The 17,088-nt window shown below is 38.5% G+C and overlaps 2 protein-coding genes and 1 pseudogene across 3 annotated transcripts in view; 2 read left to right on the forward strand and 1 right to left on the reverse strand.

Annotated features, from left to right (window-relative positions):
* Positions 1-9,952: 9,952 nt before the first annotated feature.
* LOC145465039 (tripartite motif-containing protein 3-like) lies at positions 9,953-12,110 on the reverse strand (annotated as a pseudogene).
* On the forward strand, positions 11,991-13,359 carry LOC145466050 (uncharacterized). Its single transcript, XM_081449827.1, has one exon. The coding sequence runs from the start codon at positions 12,136-12,138 to the stop codon at positions 13,135-13,137; it is 1,002 nt and encodes a 333-aa protein (XP_081305953.1). The 5' UTR covers positions 11,991-12,135; the 3' UTR covers positions 13,138-13,359.
* A 2,855-nt stretch (positions 13,360-16,214) lies between these two features.
* The window catches only part of LOC145466732 (histamine H2 receptor-like), a 115,138-nt gene continuing 114,264 nt past the window's right edge, over positions 16,215-17,088 (forward strand). The window contains exon 1 of one of the 2 annotated variants that reach the window (XM_081450440.1): positions 16,215-16,493. The gene's annotated coding sequence lies outside the window, so the exon portion shown is untranslated. The remainder of the gene's footprint in view (positions 16,494-17,088) is intronic. The other variant, XM_081450441.1, reaches the window with a different exon arrangement.

A 17,088-nucleotide genomic window follows, 5' to 3' on the forward strand; every position in this document is an offset into this window, starting at 1 on the left:
TTCAGATCCTCAGTGTACCACACCCTGAACTCTAGACCAGGCGCCACACTCATCGGAACAGTGAGATTATTGAATATCAGCTCGGGCGAATCAGAACGCATCCCGGGAAGTTGATATCTCTTCTCTATATGAGACAACTGCGGAAAGACAATTGCGTTGTCCTCATTGGTGAGAACTGTTTCAAGATCATCTCCTTCATCGCAGGCCCACTTATTGTACCGAGAAGCTACAGTGCGGCATGAGATTTGGCCTCTTAAGTGAACGAGCTTAAAAGACAGGATCTTGCCACTTTGCTGCATTGTAATTGAACCGTATGAATCGTCCCGAGCTCCAAAACAGACTTCCTCGGTGTTCACTTTCAACCACAGGGGAACTGAAATGAAACAATTTAAACAGCACTTATTACATCATGCAATATGAAGCCGGAAATTAAAAGCAATTTATGCATAAAATAAGCAATATTTCAAAACTAATCTGGATTTACTTTTGGCATGGATACACTGAGGTGTTTTCGATATTGGTTTTAGTGTATGAAAGAACTCCTCAATTTTCGGGCTTCAAAGTTTAAACCACCTTACTGCTTAATACCTTTCTTTTGAACAGTCACACTTAGATGCACATGCTTGTCAAACATAAACTGCTCAGTGGCTTTCATTTGAATGGTCACACACTGGGGTTTCATTCACTAAAAAAGGTAAACCGGAAAAATGACTTTTCAGCACATAGAACAGAGGTAATCAAGCATGTTATCCGTGGAAGGTACGTGTTCCACTAAATAGTTTACTAGGTGCCGGGTGGAATTTTTGAGATCCCTGAAGTGAAGATGCGTTTAACGTTGCAAAGAATAAAGAATCAAATGAAAAATAGCACCTTTTTTGTCGCAGAAAATCCCGTAATATCCGAGAACACAGTTGCACACAAAACCATGGGTCGCGTACAATGGAAGGCACGTGGACCCATGCTGGCACAATCCGTACTCACAAGGGCTCTAATCAAAAAACAAAGCAAATAAGATTAGTGCCTCGGCAGAGAATTCGGTTTGAAAAAAAAATTGAAAATTCCCAAGTTGACGTGCTACTTTTGAGCTTCCGAAAAGGAAAAGAGGACCTCGAAGCGTGCTTGGTCGTCATCGACTTTGGTTCCTGTGAAGTTCTCAGTAGGGAGACCGGATGGGGCAGTGGTGGGGGCGCCCGGGTTCGACCCCGGTCCGGTGACATACGTGGATTGAGTTTGTTGTTGGTTCTCTCCTTGCTCCAAGGGTTTTTCCCCGGGTTCTCCGGTTTTCCTACCTCCAAAACAAAAACCAGTATCTCCAAATTCCAAATTAAACAGGATTATTTATTTTATAAAAACCTGAGTATATATATTCTCGAATCTCTTTTATTGCCGTATTTATCTTCCTTGTCACAGTGTTACAAAAAGTCAATTTAGAAATGTGTTCCAGCTTGAAGTGACTAGTTACGAGGAGCTGTTGATTGTACAATTGGGAGAACATCGTTCGACAAAGCCAGATACAAAATAATCGTATCTGGAACACAAATCAGTAACCGTTGAACAAGCCCGAAATGTAAGTAAAATCTGACCAACCAATTCCAAGGGCGAGGAAACTGGGCATTGAAAGAGAGTCGCGATTCGTTTTACATAGATTGGTTATCAAAAAAAAAAAAAAAAGTGCACTTACAACGCGAATGTTTTTCTTGGAGCAAATATGAATACTCACTGAACTCCAAACAAGAGAAGCACGTGTGCACAGCCTTTCGAAACACATATGCCATTGACAGCTTAATATAATAACAATCATGTAAATATTTTTTGTTATTTTTCATTAGACTCTTTTTCCTTCGTCTCTTCTTTGACAGTGCTAAAGATCTCTTAAAACTGAAAAGATTTAAAAACCTTGAAAACATCGTAGTTGTCAACAATACCTGGGACATGTAATTATTGCACGCATTGCTTATTTCTAAAGATAATGGTGATGTTAAAGATGAAAATATAATAATAATTTACTTTAATTACATGTTACTTGAATCTACTATCACCTTTTATCAATTTGACACTCGTGCCAAATTGCAACATTAATATTTTACGATAACTGTCTAATTTCTCGCGCGCTGATTTTAATATGGGTTTTTTAGGCAGCCAATCAAAAAGCGAGAAAAGCTATTGACAATATTCGCGTCATTTTCAATAAAATTTACTTATCTTTGTTTGCGGCAAATTTACGGCGATTTTTCTCCTCATTTATTACCGGCGTTTGACCTTTGTAAAAAACAAATTGACGTATGTTTTTTCATGCGCCTGTCCTCTTATTGATTATTAAATTTCGCCATAACATTGTCCAAGTTTACTGCGGAACCACTCGCCTGCGGCTTGTGGTTCCACACACACTTTGGCAATGTTATGACGCAATTTATCATAAATAAGAGAACAGACGCATAAAAAACTGACGTCAGTTTGTTAAAATGAGAAACAGCATTTTTCACTTTTCTAAAAGGCCTCACGTTTACCTGGAAAACATGCGCACAAAATTGCAGGTGCTAATAATTCATTCATCGTCAATTTGAGTAAGGCTAGTTTCCTACTTGTGGTGTTTTTCAAAAATCCATCAAATACAAAAATTCTTGTTTTCTTTTTTTTTTCTTTTGCCTGTAAGGGGTCTAAGCAATAGATCACAGTTACTTTTATCGCATCAAGCAAGTATACTTTTTGTTCGGCTTTTAACCACCGCCTAACCATTAGGGAAGGTGTTACATTGAATTACAGCTGCTAAAAGCATCACAAAATGGTTTTCTTGTATAATTAAGAATGATAGCTCACCCAACTACTGTAGTGATGAAATTCTGCACTGGGTTCTAAGTAGGCAGAGCTTGCAATCTTGTCCGAGGCCAGTAATTCACACAAGTGTTTCCCTCCAAAGTGTGCTTGTAGCTTAAAATTGAACGAGATACATTCCACATTGACGAGACAATTCAAAGCGCACTGAAAAGTGTCATAAACGAAGTCGGTCTGTAGTATTTGCTCTGTTCTCAGATAGTGGCGAAGGGTTTCTGTGAAAGTCGCTGAGTTTCTTTCTAAGTTGCCGTTGAAAGAGTTATGACCTCCGGTGCAAGAACTACGTGTTAACAACATTAAACAACAAATAGGCCCCCAAAAGGCTTGTTGCACCGAGCATAGCCTCGTAAGCTTCATTTTAGACAACGAAATGTAATATTATTCTTTGCATGTTAGCGTTAGCAACCTTCAAGGAAGTGACGGCAACGATATAAGACGGGATGTAAATCTGCGTCGTTACAGAGCAGAGAAGCATATGCCGGAATAGGACGAGTGAAATGGGTGGAAGACAATTGTGGCACCTTTGTCAATATAACGGCTTTACTACAGATCTTTTCTGTATCCATCGTGGTGTACGACAAGGTGACCCTCTATCACCTTTATTATTCATCTTAGCTTTGGAAGTTCCCGCATGTCAAATCAGGCAGGATAAAACCATACAAGGAATAATGGTCAAAAACGTGGAGATCAAACTCACGCTTTTTGCAGATGACATGACTTGTTTTCTAAAAGACATAAATGCATATTCGCGACTTTGTACAACTTTAAAGGTTTTTTCATTGCATTCTGGTCTCCGAATTAACGACGATAAAACAGAAGTTTTTGGTATCGGCCCACATAAACTAGTACAAAATGACTTTACTCACAAAGTGCGAAAATCAATCAAGATATTAGGTACCGTTTTTGACTATCACAAACCATCACGAGACAAAGCAAACTTCGACTCAATATTCAAATCTATTAAAAAAACGCTGAGTATGTGGAAGTGGAGGGGTCTTACCCTGATTGGTAAGATTCAAATAGTTAAGACCTTCATTATTCCAAAATTTTTGAGTAAAGCGACTGCAATTTCAATATCAAACGATCTTGTCAAGGAGATAAACAGACTGATTTTCGGTTTCATTTGGAAAGGTAACGATAAAATTAAACGGACCGCGCTTATCAATGATATTGAAAATGGAGGACTAAAAATGCTTGATATTGAATCCATGATATCGGCTCAAAGAGTGATGATCTTTAAAAAGTATCTAGGAGAGAGCAACAGCACTTGGAAAACTATTTTAGATGATTTCTTTTTTGGAAATATAGGTGGAAAACTCATCCTGTTCTGTGATTTTGAAACTAGTAAACTACCGGTTCATCTTCCAATATTCTACAAAGAGTGTCTAGAGGCATTTCGTAATTTAAAAAAATTCAAGGTAGCCACCTATGAGGATGTTGTAGACCAAATTATTTGGAATAATAGGAATATTGTGATACACGGAAAATCTCTTTTTGAAAAACATTTGTTTACTAAAGGAATTGTTAAAATTGGTGACTTGTTATCCGATACGGGTAAATTTCTTGAAAGCCCTAAAGTGTTGGAAGCGAATCTATCTCCAATCCAGTACTTCAAATTAATAGGAATTGTAGATGCCATACCAAAAGAATGGAGATTAATTATCAAAGAATCACATATTCAACATCAGCAACTATATCCTCAACAGCATTTGGATACAGTGTATATTTATATCGACGAAACCAAATCGGATCTGTTAAAAGCCTCTTCAAAACTTTTGTATAAAGGATTTAAAACAAAGAAACAAACTCCTCCAACCGCCAAAAGGAAGTTGAAGGACAAATATCCAGAGGTTATAGAAGACTGGAAAAAAATTTATTCTTTACCATTCACTGTCACACTTGAAACAAAAATTAGAGAGTTCCAATATAAATTATTAAACGATATAATTTTCACAAATGAGAGGTTATTCCGTTTTAAAATGATTGAATCACCAATGTGCACCTTTTGTTTGAAAGAGGTCGAGTCCCTCGAACATTTGCTCTTTTATTGTGATACAACAAAAGACTTCTGGCGGGCTTTTTCTTCTTGGCTTTCAAACCAGAATGTATCTTTGGACACTTTGACATTTGAAAATATATTGTTTGGAGTGTTCAACAACAACGAAGACTTTATTATCCTGAATCACTTGATACTGCTAGGAAAGTTTTTTATTTATAAATGTAAATTAAATAAAATTAAACCAACATTAACAATATTTTTAGCAAAGACAAAAACCGTTTATTACATTGAAAAAAAAATAGCTACCAAAAATAACCAACTTTATAAACATTACAAAAAGTGGGAAAAACTAATGCCATCTCTTAATAATAGTTGAGCTTAATTTGTAATTTCTCCTTCTCAGCATGTCACTAACTTACTTTTTTTTTTTTTTTTTTTTTTTTTTTTTTTCTCTCTCTGTATTTGGGTAGCTGCACTATTGTAAACAACGCATTGTATATTCTTTAGGTATAATTAGGCTACGATTAGTAATTATAATTTGTTGTATGTAATCTATTGTAGTTATGACGTATTGTAAGTATTGTAACTAGTGTTATGTCTTGTGTTGTATTGTATGTATTATAACCCAAAATGTTGAAAAAAAAAAATAAAAATTACAAAAAAAAAAAAACCTTTGTCAATATGTCAAGAGCAGCTGCAGCAACTATATGAATAATGGGCCGTCATTTCATTCTAGTTGAAGATTAAACAGTTGAATAGCTCTTTTCATGGTTGACTTTTCTTATTAGCATTACAATATGTATTTAATGTCTGGAGTTATGAAAACATTGATAACGAAATCGCGCACTGCTCAAGCTTTTCTTCCTAATGTGGACGATATAAAAATAAACAGGTCAGTCTTTTTTTTTTCCTCTGCTCCACTCTCTTATCTTCCTTTTCTTGCTCTTCTCTATTTTTGTTTCATCGCTTGGAGTGATTTCAAGGCCTCTAGGAGTCGTGAAATCAAAGTGCATAAGGGTGATTTGGTGCAAATTATCGACACGGTTTTCATAAATCCAGTCATATAGAATAAGCAACAAAACACTAAGTAATCATACTTTATTTTCTCACAATGTACACTAAAAACCCGCTTTCTCGAGATTTTCGCAATTAGACTAGAAGTATCAGATCAAGTCTGGTTCTTAGGCCATCGTAGCTTGATTAAAAATTTAACCCAAACCCCTTAATTTTGCAATTAAAGCTAGTGGTAGTAAGTTTACATTCACTGTTATTGTGCGACAAGCGTCAGGTTGATTGATTTCGTCTCTTTTGTCTCCAGTGTTGCTAGGTTATGTGAGCCTGACAATGTTCAAAGTGCTCGTGAACGCTCTTGTATTTCGGGTGATAAGAAATAAGATCATCCTTGCGCTATCTGATTATTCCATAGCTTGGTCTTTTTTAAGGTGGGGGATGAGGAGGGGGAAAGGAGGGTGCAGGTGAGGACTTACTGACTGAAGGGTACCACGTGCACGTGGTAGAACTCTTAAATCAGAACGATACAAAACACATAACAGGTCCAGAATCTCCTATCGTTAAATGAACTTTACAAATCTCTGAGCATGCCCCAACAACATAGCATACCAAATGAGTTTTGAGTTGCATCCTTCTTTAAACCTTTTAAGAGCTAAATCTAAATCTGAACTCATTGGTTTTTTTCTTCCATGGGTTCATCGCGAGAATGATTTTGCATCTGAAATTGGGAGGGGGAGGGAGGAGCTTCAAAAAATAAAATGTTCAAATGTTGTTTCTTATAGCGGACAATGCGCTTAGCTACACTTAACTTTCAAATAAACATAATAGACTTAAAGGAGGCAATCCAGTTGGCTATTAACAAGCATGACCGAGCATTTGAACTAGGGTCCACCGAGAACCCGCAACCTCCGGATTTCAAGTCAGGTGCCCTAACCACTCGGCAATGCTGCCCCCTCGAAGGGGTTGGGGAGGCTTATCGGAATTTTACGGTATATGTTTTTTTTTATCCTGCAGGGTATCTTAATTATTTAGCTTGATCAAGTAGACTTAGAGTCACGTGTGAGGATTAAGTGTAACCCCGTGGGGGAGGCAGTGGGATGATCACGGTTGCCTCCATGCTCTGTGTACCATTGTTAGGAACTATCGAGGACAATTATTGGTGTGAAAACGATGAAGGAAACATATCACAGGTTGGAGTTAGATGTAAACCTATGTAAGAGCGGGTTTGTGCCGCCGTCTCTTTGAACAAGAGACGTTTAGGGTTTGTGATGTACTCTCCGGATACGGAAGTAAAAAACCCTCATAGACATAACAGAAGCATTACGGTTTTCATAATGTTGTTATCAAAATAGAAATACCGCAAGCGGCACCCAAGGCACATGTGCCGTTGGAGCCAACACTGTCAATGTGAAGACAAATACTTAACTGCAACGAGAAAGCTAAGAATTGGGAAATAGCACAAGCAAAGAACTAGCAAAGTTTACGTAATTGCGCTCCACCAGCGTTATCCTGTCGTGTTGAGTATTTTTTGGCTGAAGATTTTGATTCTTTAAACTTTGACTGAAGTCATGACGGCAAAGAGCGGAATTACGTATGGCCGCTGTTTGAACACCAGCACTACAAAAAATCTCACGTGAGTTATCAAGTAGGCAGACGTCATGTTTCATTTAAGCAACGAAGGCTAATGCCGTGTTTTCACGAGAGAGGTTTACTACGGTTACTGCTTACCGAGGTTTCGTAACTAAACCGCAGTTATTAGAAAAGCTGTTTACACGAAACTAATTAACTATTAAAAGTAGACCGCATACAACCGACGGTTTGAGGTTTTCTCGGAAAGCAAGTGCTGCAATGTTGCTCAGAAACTATTGGAAAATTATAAAATTTGATTTTACTCCAATGCCGAAGGCAGATCGTTGTCAATTTGCTTACAGTGATGTCGAGCCAAACTCTCCTTAATGTAAAGCTTTGTAGATGAATAGTGGAAAGAAACTTTTGATACCTCGCTGAGGCACTTCCGCAAAAAACCTGAAGTGGCATCTGCCACGGAGCCCGGGCTACGTAAATGTTTACCAGCACTTCTTCTTATTCGGGGCCGCTTTCAATTCTAATATTTGCTTTTCTTCTCCACAGACCTCAATTATCTTTTTTCTCTCTATTTATGGTATGTCGTCTTCTAGTTGCGCCTGCCTGTACACTGCTACTTAGCTACTGAGCTTCTAACAGAAAGGAAACGCTTACGGGATTTAACGATGAACGGGAAACAGCAGTCCGGGATTTCTTCGCCTAAACATGAGTTTATTTAGCTTTTTCTGCCCGTTGACTTGAAACCTACTAACATTAGGAGGAATCTTTGTCTATTTTTCTCTTCTTTACGCGCTGAACGCGTGAACACTTGCTGCCAAGATATCGCGACAACGTCTGCTTTTCCTCGGTTACCGTCGGTTACTAAGCTAAACCATGCCTGATGAGGCGTTCAACTGTCGAAAAACCCAGGTTGGCTTACTTTTGATTTTGCCGCCATTTATTGAGGTTTGCTGCTGTGTTTACACGATTAAAAATTTCACTTCAGTAAAGTAAAAACAAAACCAAGGTAAACATCTCTCGTGAAAACACGGGCCAAGTCAGTTATACAAGATTCTAATCACCGGCGAAAGAATTATGACGGGATCATGATACTCGGTGGTTCTACCACTAGCTAATCACAATAAATACAACAAGGTAGTGAACCAAACCAAAAACGAAACAAAAAAAACGCAACTGAAGCGAAGGGCGGGAAAATACACTTGTCTTTGTTGGCTTAGTTGTTTCAAAATAAACGAATGAGATGAGAGAAAAGCAAATAAACAAACAAACAATAAGTTTCGTGTCATTGGTGGAGCACGTTAAAATTTTTTCGATAGAAAATGAAAGCAAGCAGAACCGAAAAATTATGATCTTTAATAACATAATTGAAGTACACTCTTAATTAAAAGTTAATGTCCTGTGCACTCACTTCCATGGCGAATACTCCTAACTTTCTTGAACTTTTACGATATGGGTGGCTATTGAATGGTAAAAGACCATGAGCCCTCTACAATACCACTCTCAGTTTAAAATCTAAAACAGTTACTCAAATAAAATTAATAAAGCATACGCCTTTTTGGGGGTGTGTCGTTTTCCTGTGAAAGCTTAATATCCACATTCTTAAAATAAATCGTTGGCCATGTAAAGAACAAGAGTAATTCAAAAAACAGCTAGTTGCTCTAGTAGTTACCTTACATGCAAGCGCCACTGAGGAAGAAAAAAACAACCTTCCCGTTGTTAGCTATCGTGAATCTTGCTGATAATGTGGAATCGAGCTTTTTAAGGTACCTTGGTTTCTCTGCGCCGAATTGTAGTTTTATTTTTCGTTTCCTACGCATGTATTGCGTGCTCAATGTGCTATCTAGAACTCTATTGGCTGTTGAAATAATCTAGTTCTTTCTGACAAATTTGCGAAAATTAATTGCAAAAAGAGTCGGCCCTTATTGCTTGTAAACACTGAATATCACTATAGGCCTGTCAGCCTGTCACAGTTTAGTTTTGTCGATAGTGCTATAATGGAGCAAAAGCCTGTAACACTTTCCCATGTGAAATCAGATCGCTTGCTGAAAAAAATGCCCTTGTATTGTTTTCCAGGCGACAAACTTGTTTTGAACTTTGTGGCCACTCATATTTAATTATGATGGGATGATATTTCCTCATAATTAGTATTTCTTAGACATAGTGCCAGATTTAAACCAGCTCTACCGAACTGGAATTTCCTGCCTAAATATTTTTTTTAAAAAATGAAAAAAAAAAAAAAAAAATCAAAATATAGATTAAAATTTCCACCAATCCAACTCAAGTACATTTACATTAGTCAAACGAATTGAATCCGTCAGTAACTACAGCATTTGCTTTTCATGACAGCTAGAAATATTCCGTTAAAGAAAACTAAGGGATTGGGATAATGTTTCACTGTATCTTAAAGCAGTTCTTTAATATTAAACGTTTTGAAATAGTAGCTAATGAAGAGCTCTTATTTCCTACATGGTTTCCTACAGCCGAGCTTTTGTTTGAAAAGCTTTACCCCAAAAATCTAAGCCAAAACTATCTCGAGACTCCTTGTAATAAATCGAAACGGCTCAAGCAGTTGTTCACTTGCCCAGCGTTTGACACAGCAACAGCCAAAAGGTTTTGAATTTGGATGGGCTGTCCTTTTATCGAGTTTACCATTTTTCCTTCCAGTGTAAAAACTTGAACATATTTACCGTCACAGACTAACAAGTTGTTGAACTTGTCAACAGCGAGTCCAATAGGACGATGCAGCTTACCAGGCTCCTCTTTGACAATTTTATACAGAAATTCTCCTTCATTGTTAAATACTTGACGCATTTAGCCTTGCCATAGGAGACATAGAATATGTCTTGATGACGAAAAGCTAAACACGGGGATTCAACACAGCCTTGGTCTCTGAAGGACTGCAACAAATCTGTACCGTCAGGGGAGAGCTCGAGGACTTTGACCATGTTGTCACCACGGTCACACACCAACACGCTGCCATCACAAGCAATGGTAATGGTTACTGGTTTGATCAAGTGTTTGCTGAAGATCTTTTAAGTGAAATGACCACTTTCACTTAAACAGAAAAAATCAAGAGAAACAGAGATAGTGACCTCACCAGACCTGTTAAATGCTACTGACGCGGGACAATCAAGTTTTTTGGGGTCAAGTCCTTTCTGACCATACTCTCTAAAATAAATTCCATCTGAGTTAAAAAGTTGTACTCTTTTATTATAAGCATCAGCAACTACAATGTTCCCTGTATTGGCAATTATTGCAATGTCGAAGGGATTATCAAATTGCGCTGTTGCTATGCCACGTGATCCAAAAGAACATACGACATGGTATTGACGCGGCTTCACGTGAATACTCCATGGACTACCAGTCAGCGGTTGTCCATTAACTTCAATCACCAATTCAAGATGCCCGTCACATTCGGGTGTGTAGGTGACGCTATATTTACCATCTTCGTTGTCTGCAATGTTGGTGTCGAGGTCCTGTCCTGACGGAGGGCGAACTCTTACAACAATCTGATTTATTTCATGGTAACACTGCTTTCCCTCTGCATTCTTTGTTGTGATTGTTAGGTTAGCTTCTCCTCCTGCTTCTGCGTCTTTCAAGCCTTTCCCTTCCGCCACTGATTGTAGAGGATCAGTTGTACAAACAACAACGTCACCCAGAAACGCGCGTCTAACATTCTGGATATCCTCTTGATTTGTCTTGTATTGAACATGCGATGGTTTATAAATGTTCATTTTCTTCGCATTTAGGAGACCTTCACACCTTTCAATGACCCCCTGTTGTTCGTCAAGAACTTCGACACTGCTGTTTCCTTGTAAAATTCTTTCGCAACTTTCCACAGACGTTTTCAGTTGTGTGGCAGACATCTGAGAGTGTTCTAATTGTGCTGAGCAATCTCTTTGCTGTTCGTTTTCAATAACATCTAACTTGGCCACCATGGCGATCTCGTGCTCCTTTAACATTCTAATGATTTCTTCAACAGTGGTAACCACTTTGATATGAGCAGCAGCAATTTTCTCTCCGTTTTTCTTCAACATTTCTCTTGTTTTCTCCATTTGAGTCATGTGCTCAGCAATCTCTACTTTCACTTCCTGCACAATCTCCGCCATCTGTTCTTTCTGTTCTTCGGCGGCTTTCTTGATATCCACCTTGGTGTGATTTGCATGACGTGTTTGTCCACACCTGTCGCAAATGCAAATTTTGCATTTCTGACAATAATAGTTGAGAGGCTCATTCTCGTGATGTTTCTCTCTACATATGAAAGAGGTCTCCACCGATTCTTCCAGTTTCAGACGTGTACCTTATCGGGCAACTGATGAATAAATTTACGCAAGTTACGTGCGCAAAGAACGCAAAAAAAGGGAATTCAACGGCTTCCGCCAGTCTGGCGATAAATTTAAATCACGTTCGAAGTTTTCGGCCTTGTAGGCCGTCGATGAATTTTCTCGATTTTAGTTTTGGAACGCAAAGCCAATACAATTCGCGCCTCAATTAGAATCAATTTATAAAGTAAAATAAAATTAAGGTGGCTCAATAGGGTTTTTTGGCCGCGCGAAGAGTGGGTACGAAAAATGGCGAAAGCTTTAAATGGCAACAAACATCAAAACAAACATGGCGGCTTCACGCGAGCGCACAATTTTTGTCACATAAACGCGAAGCTTACTTGATGAGAGTGAAATGGCATTGGTACTTTCCTCAATGTGCCTGCGATGAACTCATCAACTTTTAAAAATCGGGAAAGGGAAGCTGGAAAGGCAATAGAACTAGTGGCCAAAAATAGTTGCCAACAATTCCTAAACCGTTTACGAGAGAAGGCAATCGAAAATAGTAACAAGCCGGACGAGAACAATTTGGTACCCATTGCCTGTTCTTACGACATGGGGTGGCAGAAGCGGGTGCGAGGCTTCAACTCCAAAACCGGACATGCTGCAGTCATGGGCCTTTCAACTGGAAAGGCCCTTGACTACTTAACGAAAAATAAAATGTGCCACTCCAGTGATGAAGCTGACAAGGCAGGAAAACAACCAAAAGACCACGCCTGTAGAAAAAATCATTCGGGCTCTTCAAAGTATATGGAACCTTTAGCTGCAGTTGAACTTTTCAATAAGCTGACTGAATCAGATGTCAAATTTCCAATTTACACTGGGGATGATGATTCAACAACTGAATCTCACCTAAAGCAAAAGGTACCCTACGGTGTGGAAAAATGGAGTGACACAGTTCACATAAAAAGATCCCTTACAACACGCCTATACAACTTGAGCCAACGAAGTAAGTTCCCCAACAGTTCGGTGTTGTCACAGAAAGTCACAAATTACCTTGTCAAGTCCTTTACATACTGCATTGCACAAAACAAAGGGGATGCTACAAACATGAAATCTGTAATTCAAAGAATTGTGCCCCATGCATTTGGTGAACATTCTGGTTGTAGAGAAACATGGTGTCGGTACAAGAAAGACCCTTCACATTATTGTCACAGAGATCTTCCCTATGGTAAAGACCTCCTAAGAGATAGCCTTCAATCAGCCCTGAAGTCTCTCTTTGATGAACATAGCACAGACATTGTTATCAGCAAACTTGCACCTGCGGCAAATTCACAGCGTAACGAGTCTCTGAACAGTGTGGTGGGCTCGAAGAACCCCAAAATTCGCTTTTTTTCGTGGGAAGCGAAAGCAATGATTAGCGAGTGTCCTGCAGTGTCTCTCAAGTAAATTTAGGTGACAGGTACATTCCTCAGACTCTCGCAGCACTTAACATAGAGCCAGGTTTTTTTCTGTGTAGACCATACTACGAAAATGGACAAGAAAAGTGCGATGGACAAACGAAGGAAATCAACAGTTGCATTCAAGCGACGTCGATCACAATTAAACAAACACAAGATTTCAGAAACCTCGAAAAAAGAGGCCAAAGCAGGTACCATGTATGAGAGTGGCATTGGCCTGACCCTAAACTATTCTGCGACAGCGATGGACTTGAACAATTCTGAACTTTCAATCATTGAACTTTACGACATAAACGCTGCTACAACGAAACAACAACAAGAACAGTACGAAAATGCAGTTCCGAAATACCCTTCGAGACCCACAGTTCAAAAGGAAACATTTGATGACTGTAAATTTTTTATCACTTTGTTTTATTTGACATCGGGACAAATTCAAACGAAAAATCAGTATAAGTATGCCAGCTAGCTGCCGTGGATAGGTCAGACAAACAATTCTCATGCTATATTCTACCAAACAGATTCTCACGCGTCAAAGGTCAACAAACTTACAGTTAAAACTGTCAATGGATTCGGTCGACTTTTTAAAGATAATCGACCCGTAGAAGCACTTGAGTTATCGCAAGTACTTAGGCAGTTCTTAACTTTTTTGAGGGCCAGCATAGATTCAACTTCGTCACGGTCCACAAAGCCCGTTTGCACAATCTTGGCTGGACACAACACCGAGACATTTGATATTCCAATAATTCTTCGGAATGGTGGCGAAAATTTTATCGTGGAGCTCAGTTCCAACAGTTCCAACCGGTTTGCAGACACTCTGACACTGTTGAAGTCACTCATCAAAAGCGAGCACTCTTCCCTCCAAAACCCCGAGGGTCAATATCCAAAGCCTGACCAGATTTCTGTTTAGGAACATTTATTTCAAACAACCTTTGACGCCCACGACGCCCTAGGGGACGTCATCGCTCTTCGAAGAATCTTGTTTTCGTCTAGGCTGGCTTTGTCTGATGAAATGCTGGTAAACAGAAGTTCTGTAATCTCTGTCAAGCATGCCGCCGAAGCCATGAAATATCTTGACAACCGTCATCAGAGACTCCTGTCCTTTCGAGGAAAGCTGTACAACCCAGGTCATGCGGATAGCCCAATAAAACAAAGCATCGCCGAAAAAATTGCTGGAAGTGGACCAAGATATGAGGATTTGAAGAATCTGTACCAACGATTTGGACGGAAAGGTCTTGTGTGTATTTTGACGAAACCACCATTGTCGAGTCGCTCATCGCTTCCAAGGGTCACAAACACGACGAGAATAGTCTCCGCAATTTTGAAACACTTCGAAGAGATTTCCAAAGATTCTGCGACATAGTGAATTAAGGTATGTCCTCAACTGACTTCCAAGTCGAAAGCATTTTGATTTAAAAACGTCAAAGATAAGTGACTGCCCGTGTTTGCATATTCGTTCTCGACGCGTGGTTCGAAAGTTCGCGCATGCCCAAATAGCGATCTTGGCGAGTTCCTATTCTGATCACGTAATTGCCATTGAGGTGAACAAATAGAAAGTTTCCCCCTCAGATTTCTCGAATTTCCTTCGGTAAAATTCCTTAAAATTTGACAGAGATGTTACACCTTTTTAGCTTTCCTCGCTGTCAATTTATCAGAAATATTTGCAAGACAAGGTTCTCGCTCAGCCAAAAAAGCACAAAAATGTTAAAAACTAAATAACTACCTTGACAACCCCACTTTTTTCGATTTTAAAAGTTTCTTCTTGTCAGACTCTACCCAGTCGGAGAATGTCTGAAAATTTTACCGAAGGGAATTGAAGGAAATTGAAATCAAAGCCAAACAGACATCAATTAATGGCCATGTTTGAGTAGTTTGAATTTGAGACTAAAAGCCTTGATTTCAGAGGTGACTCTTCTACAGGAAATTTTGGCCCTGGTTTGTTATGTTTCAGTAGCTTTGATTTAGAAAATAGCAAAAAGAACGAGAATATTTAACTTTCGATTGCTGTCACTGGCGCGCTCTTCGTGATCTTGCATAACTCCATTGAGCCACCTTAAACAAATTACGCGAAATCTGATAGACAGGTATAACGTGGAGATGTCGTTGCAGAAATGAAGTTTGTGTTTCAAAAGGGCTTTGAAAATGCACTCTTCCCAATGAAAAAAAAGCGAAAAAACAGAGAACTGCAATTTTGTTAACAACTGATTTATTTATCTATAATCAGTCCAACTTTGGCGCACTGACTCCCAAAATTGCCTTGCCTTTTTTCTGAAATCGAGGAAAGAAACTGAAAATGAATTTAATCAAAGCTTTTACAAAAATATCTATGGTTACAAAAGAATGTCCGCCTCAATTTCTCAAGATTTATGGGAAGATAAAAAATGAGAAAGTAAGTAGTGTATTTTAAGATCATTGTTTGATGGTATTAAAGCCAACTTGAATTGAAAATGACTTTTTCACGGGATCCGTTTCTTCGTTAATTCCGTAAACGAAGGCTTATATTGATGACAAAAAAGAACGTTGATAAAAATTTAATCGACAAAGGAAAGCTTTAATGAATTTAAAGTTAACAATATCCCTAAAATTGAGAGTTTGGAGTTCTGTAGAAAACAGAAATGTCGACATTTACAAACAAATTCAAGAACACGTGTTCAATATGCGTATAAGTTTCACCTGTTAAAAGCATGTATCGTATATTCCTCTAGCGCGTCAGTTATTATATGTTCTAGAAGAAACCTCTGGTGCGCACGATATTTAACTTTTCAATCATGATATCGGATGTTATAAAATGGGCATTACAAATAACAGGAAAGCTATTCGTTTGCAAGAAATAAAGTTAAAATCAAATCCGGACATAACATCGACAACAGAATTTAAAACAATCTGTTGTCAGGTTATAAAAAGATGAAAGGTAAGAAGGCATTAAAGAAGCGTGTTTGCGTGCGAAAGTTGAAGACCGCCGTAAATATATACGAGTTTTATTTACTTGGACATTTATCATGTAAATTATTGGCGCCATTGAGCGCCATCAAATTGCTTAGTGATCGTTCCCGAGAACACGTTCACAGACAGGCCAATGTTAATAATTGATTTTCTGTAGTTGATAAATCCATTAGGGAATTTTATCTGGGCGTTATACAAGTGAATGTCTTATATAGATCCCCGACCATGCGAGGTTTACTCTAACAGCAGGTATTGGCCCCTGCGGATGGTTGTGCAGCAAACTGCCAAAGGAGGTATAAGTTACTTATCACGTCTACTAGCACTGCGGCGTTAAAGTTAGAACTTTCTATCGGTTCTTCTAAAAACTGGTGTCAGGATTTATTTCAGCGCAAAAAAATTGAAAAGGTAAGTTTTATCATGGTTTATATTTTCTTCCTTTTCGCCGGTTATATTACCAAATCGAATAAAACTCACGGTTTCAGTTTTGTGTGTCACTCTTTTACCACGGGGCATGATATCGATTCGAGTTAATCTGATATTGATTTTCAGCACTGAGTGATAAGGAGATGCTTACCTATATTATTCTTAAGCATGCGTGGCCCCAATTGTGGGAAAGTACGCGGATCTCTGAGTGTACTTTGTCTAAAGTTGTGTACGCAATATTTATGTTTTCTTTATATCGACAATGAATTTGAATTAAAAAGTGGAATAGATCACTTTTTCTTCTTCGGAACGGATGAGAATACAAGTAGCTGGAGGCGGTGAGAAATAGATAAAATATAGTATTGGGTAACATTCTGTACATTCAGTAAGATGGAACAAATTGTATATCAAGGATTTGAATAATATTTCAATCCAAATGCTTCGCTCAGTAAAATTAAAAACGTTTTGAAGAAATGAAATTTATGATTTTAAATTTGCTGGTATGCTAATTAGATCAATAATATTTAGACAAGATTGGCTCAAAGGCAAAGAAAATTATCTTTTCCATTGTCATTAC

This window comes from Orbicella franksi, chromosome 13 (assembly GCF_964199315.1).
Source record: "Orbicella franksi chromosome 13, jaOrbFran1.1, whole genome shotgun sequence".
NCBI lineage: Eukaryota > Metazoa > Cnidaria > Anthozoa > Scleractinia > Merulinidae > Orbicella > Orbicella franksi.

What these genes read in the sequence shown, in the direction of transcription:
- LOC145466050 (XM_081449827.1), top strand. Translation starts at nt 12,136, where the DNA reads ATGAACTCATCAACTTTTAAAAATCGGGAAAGGGAAGCTGGAAAGGCA.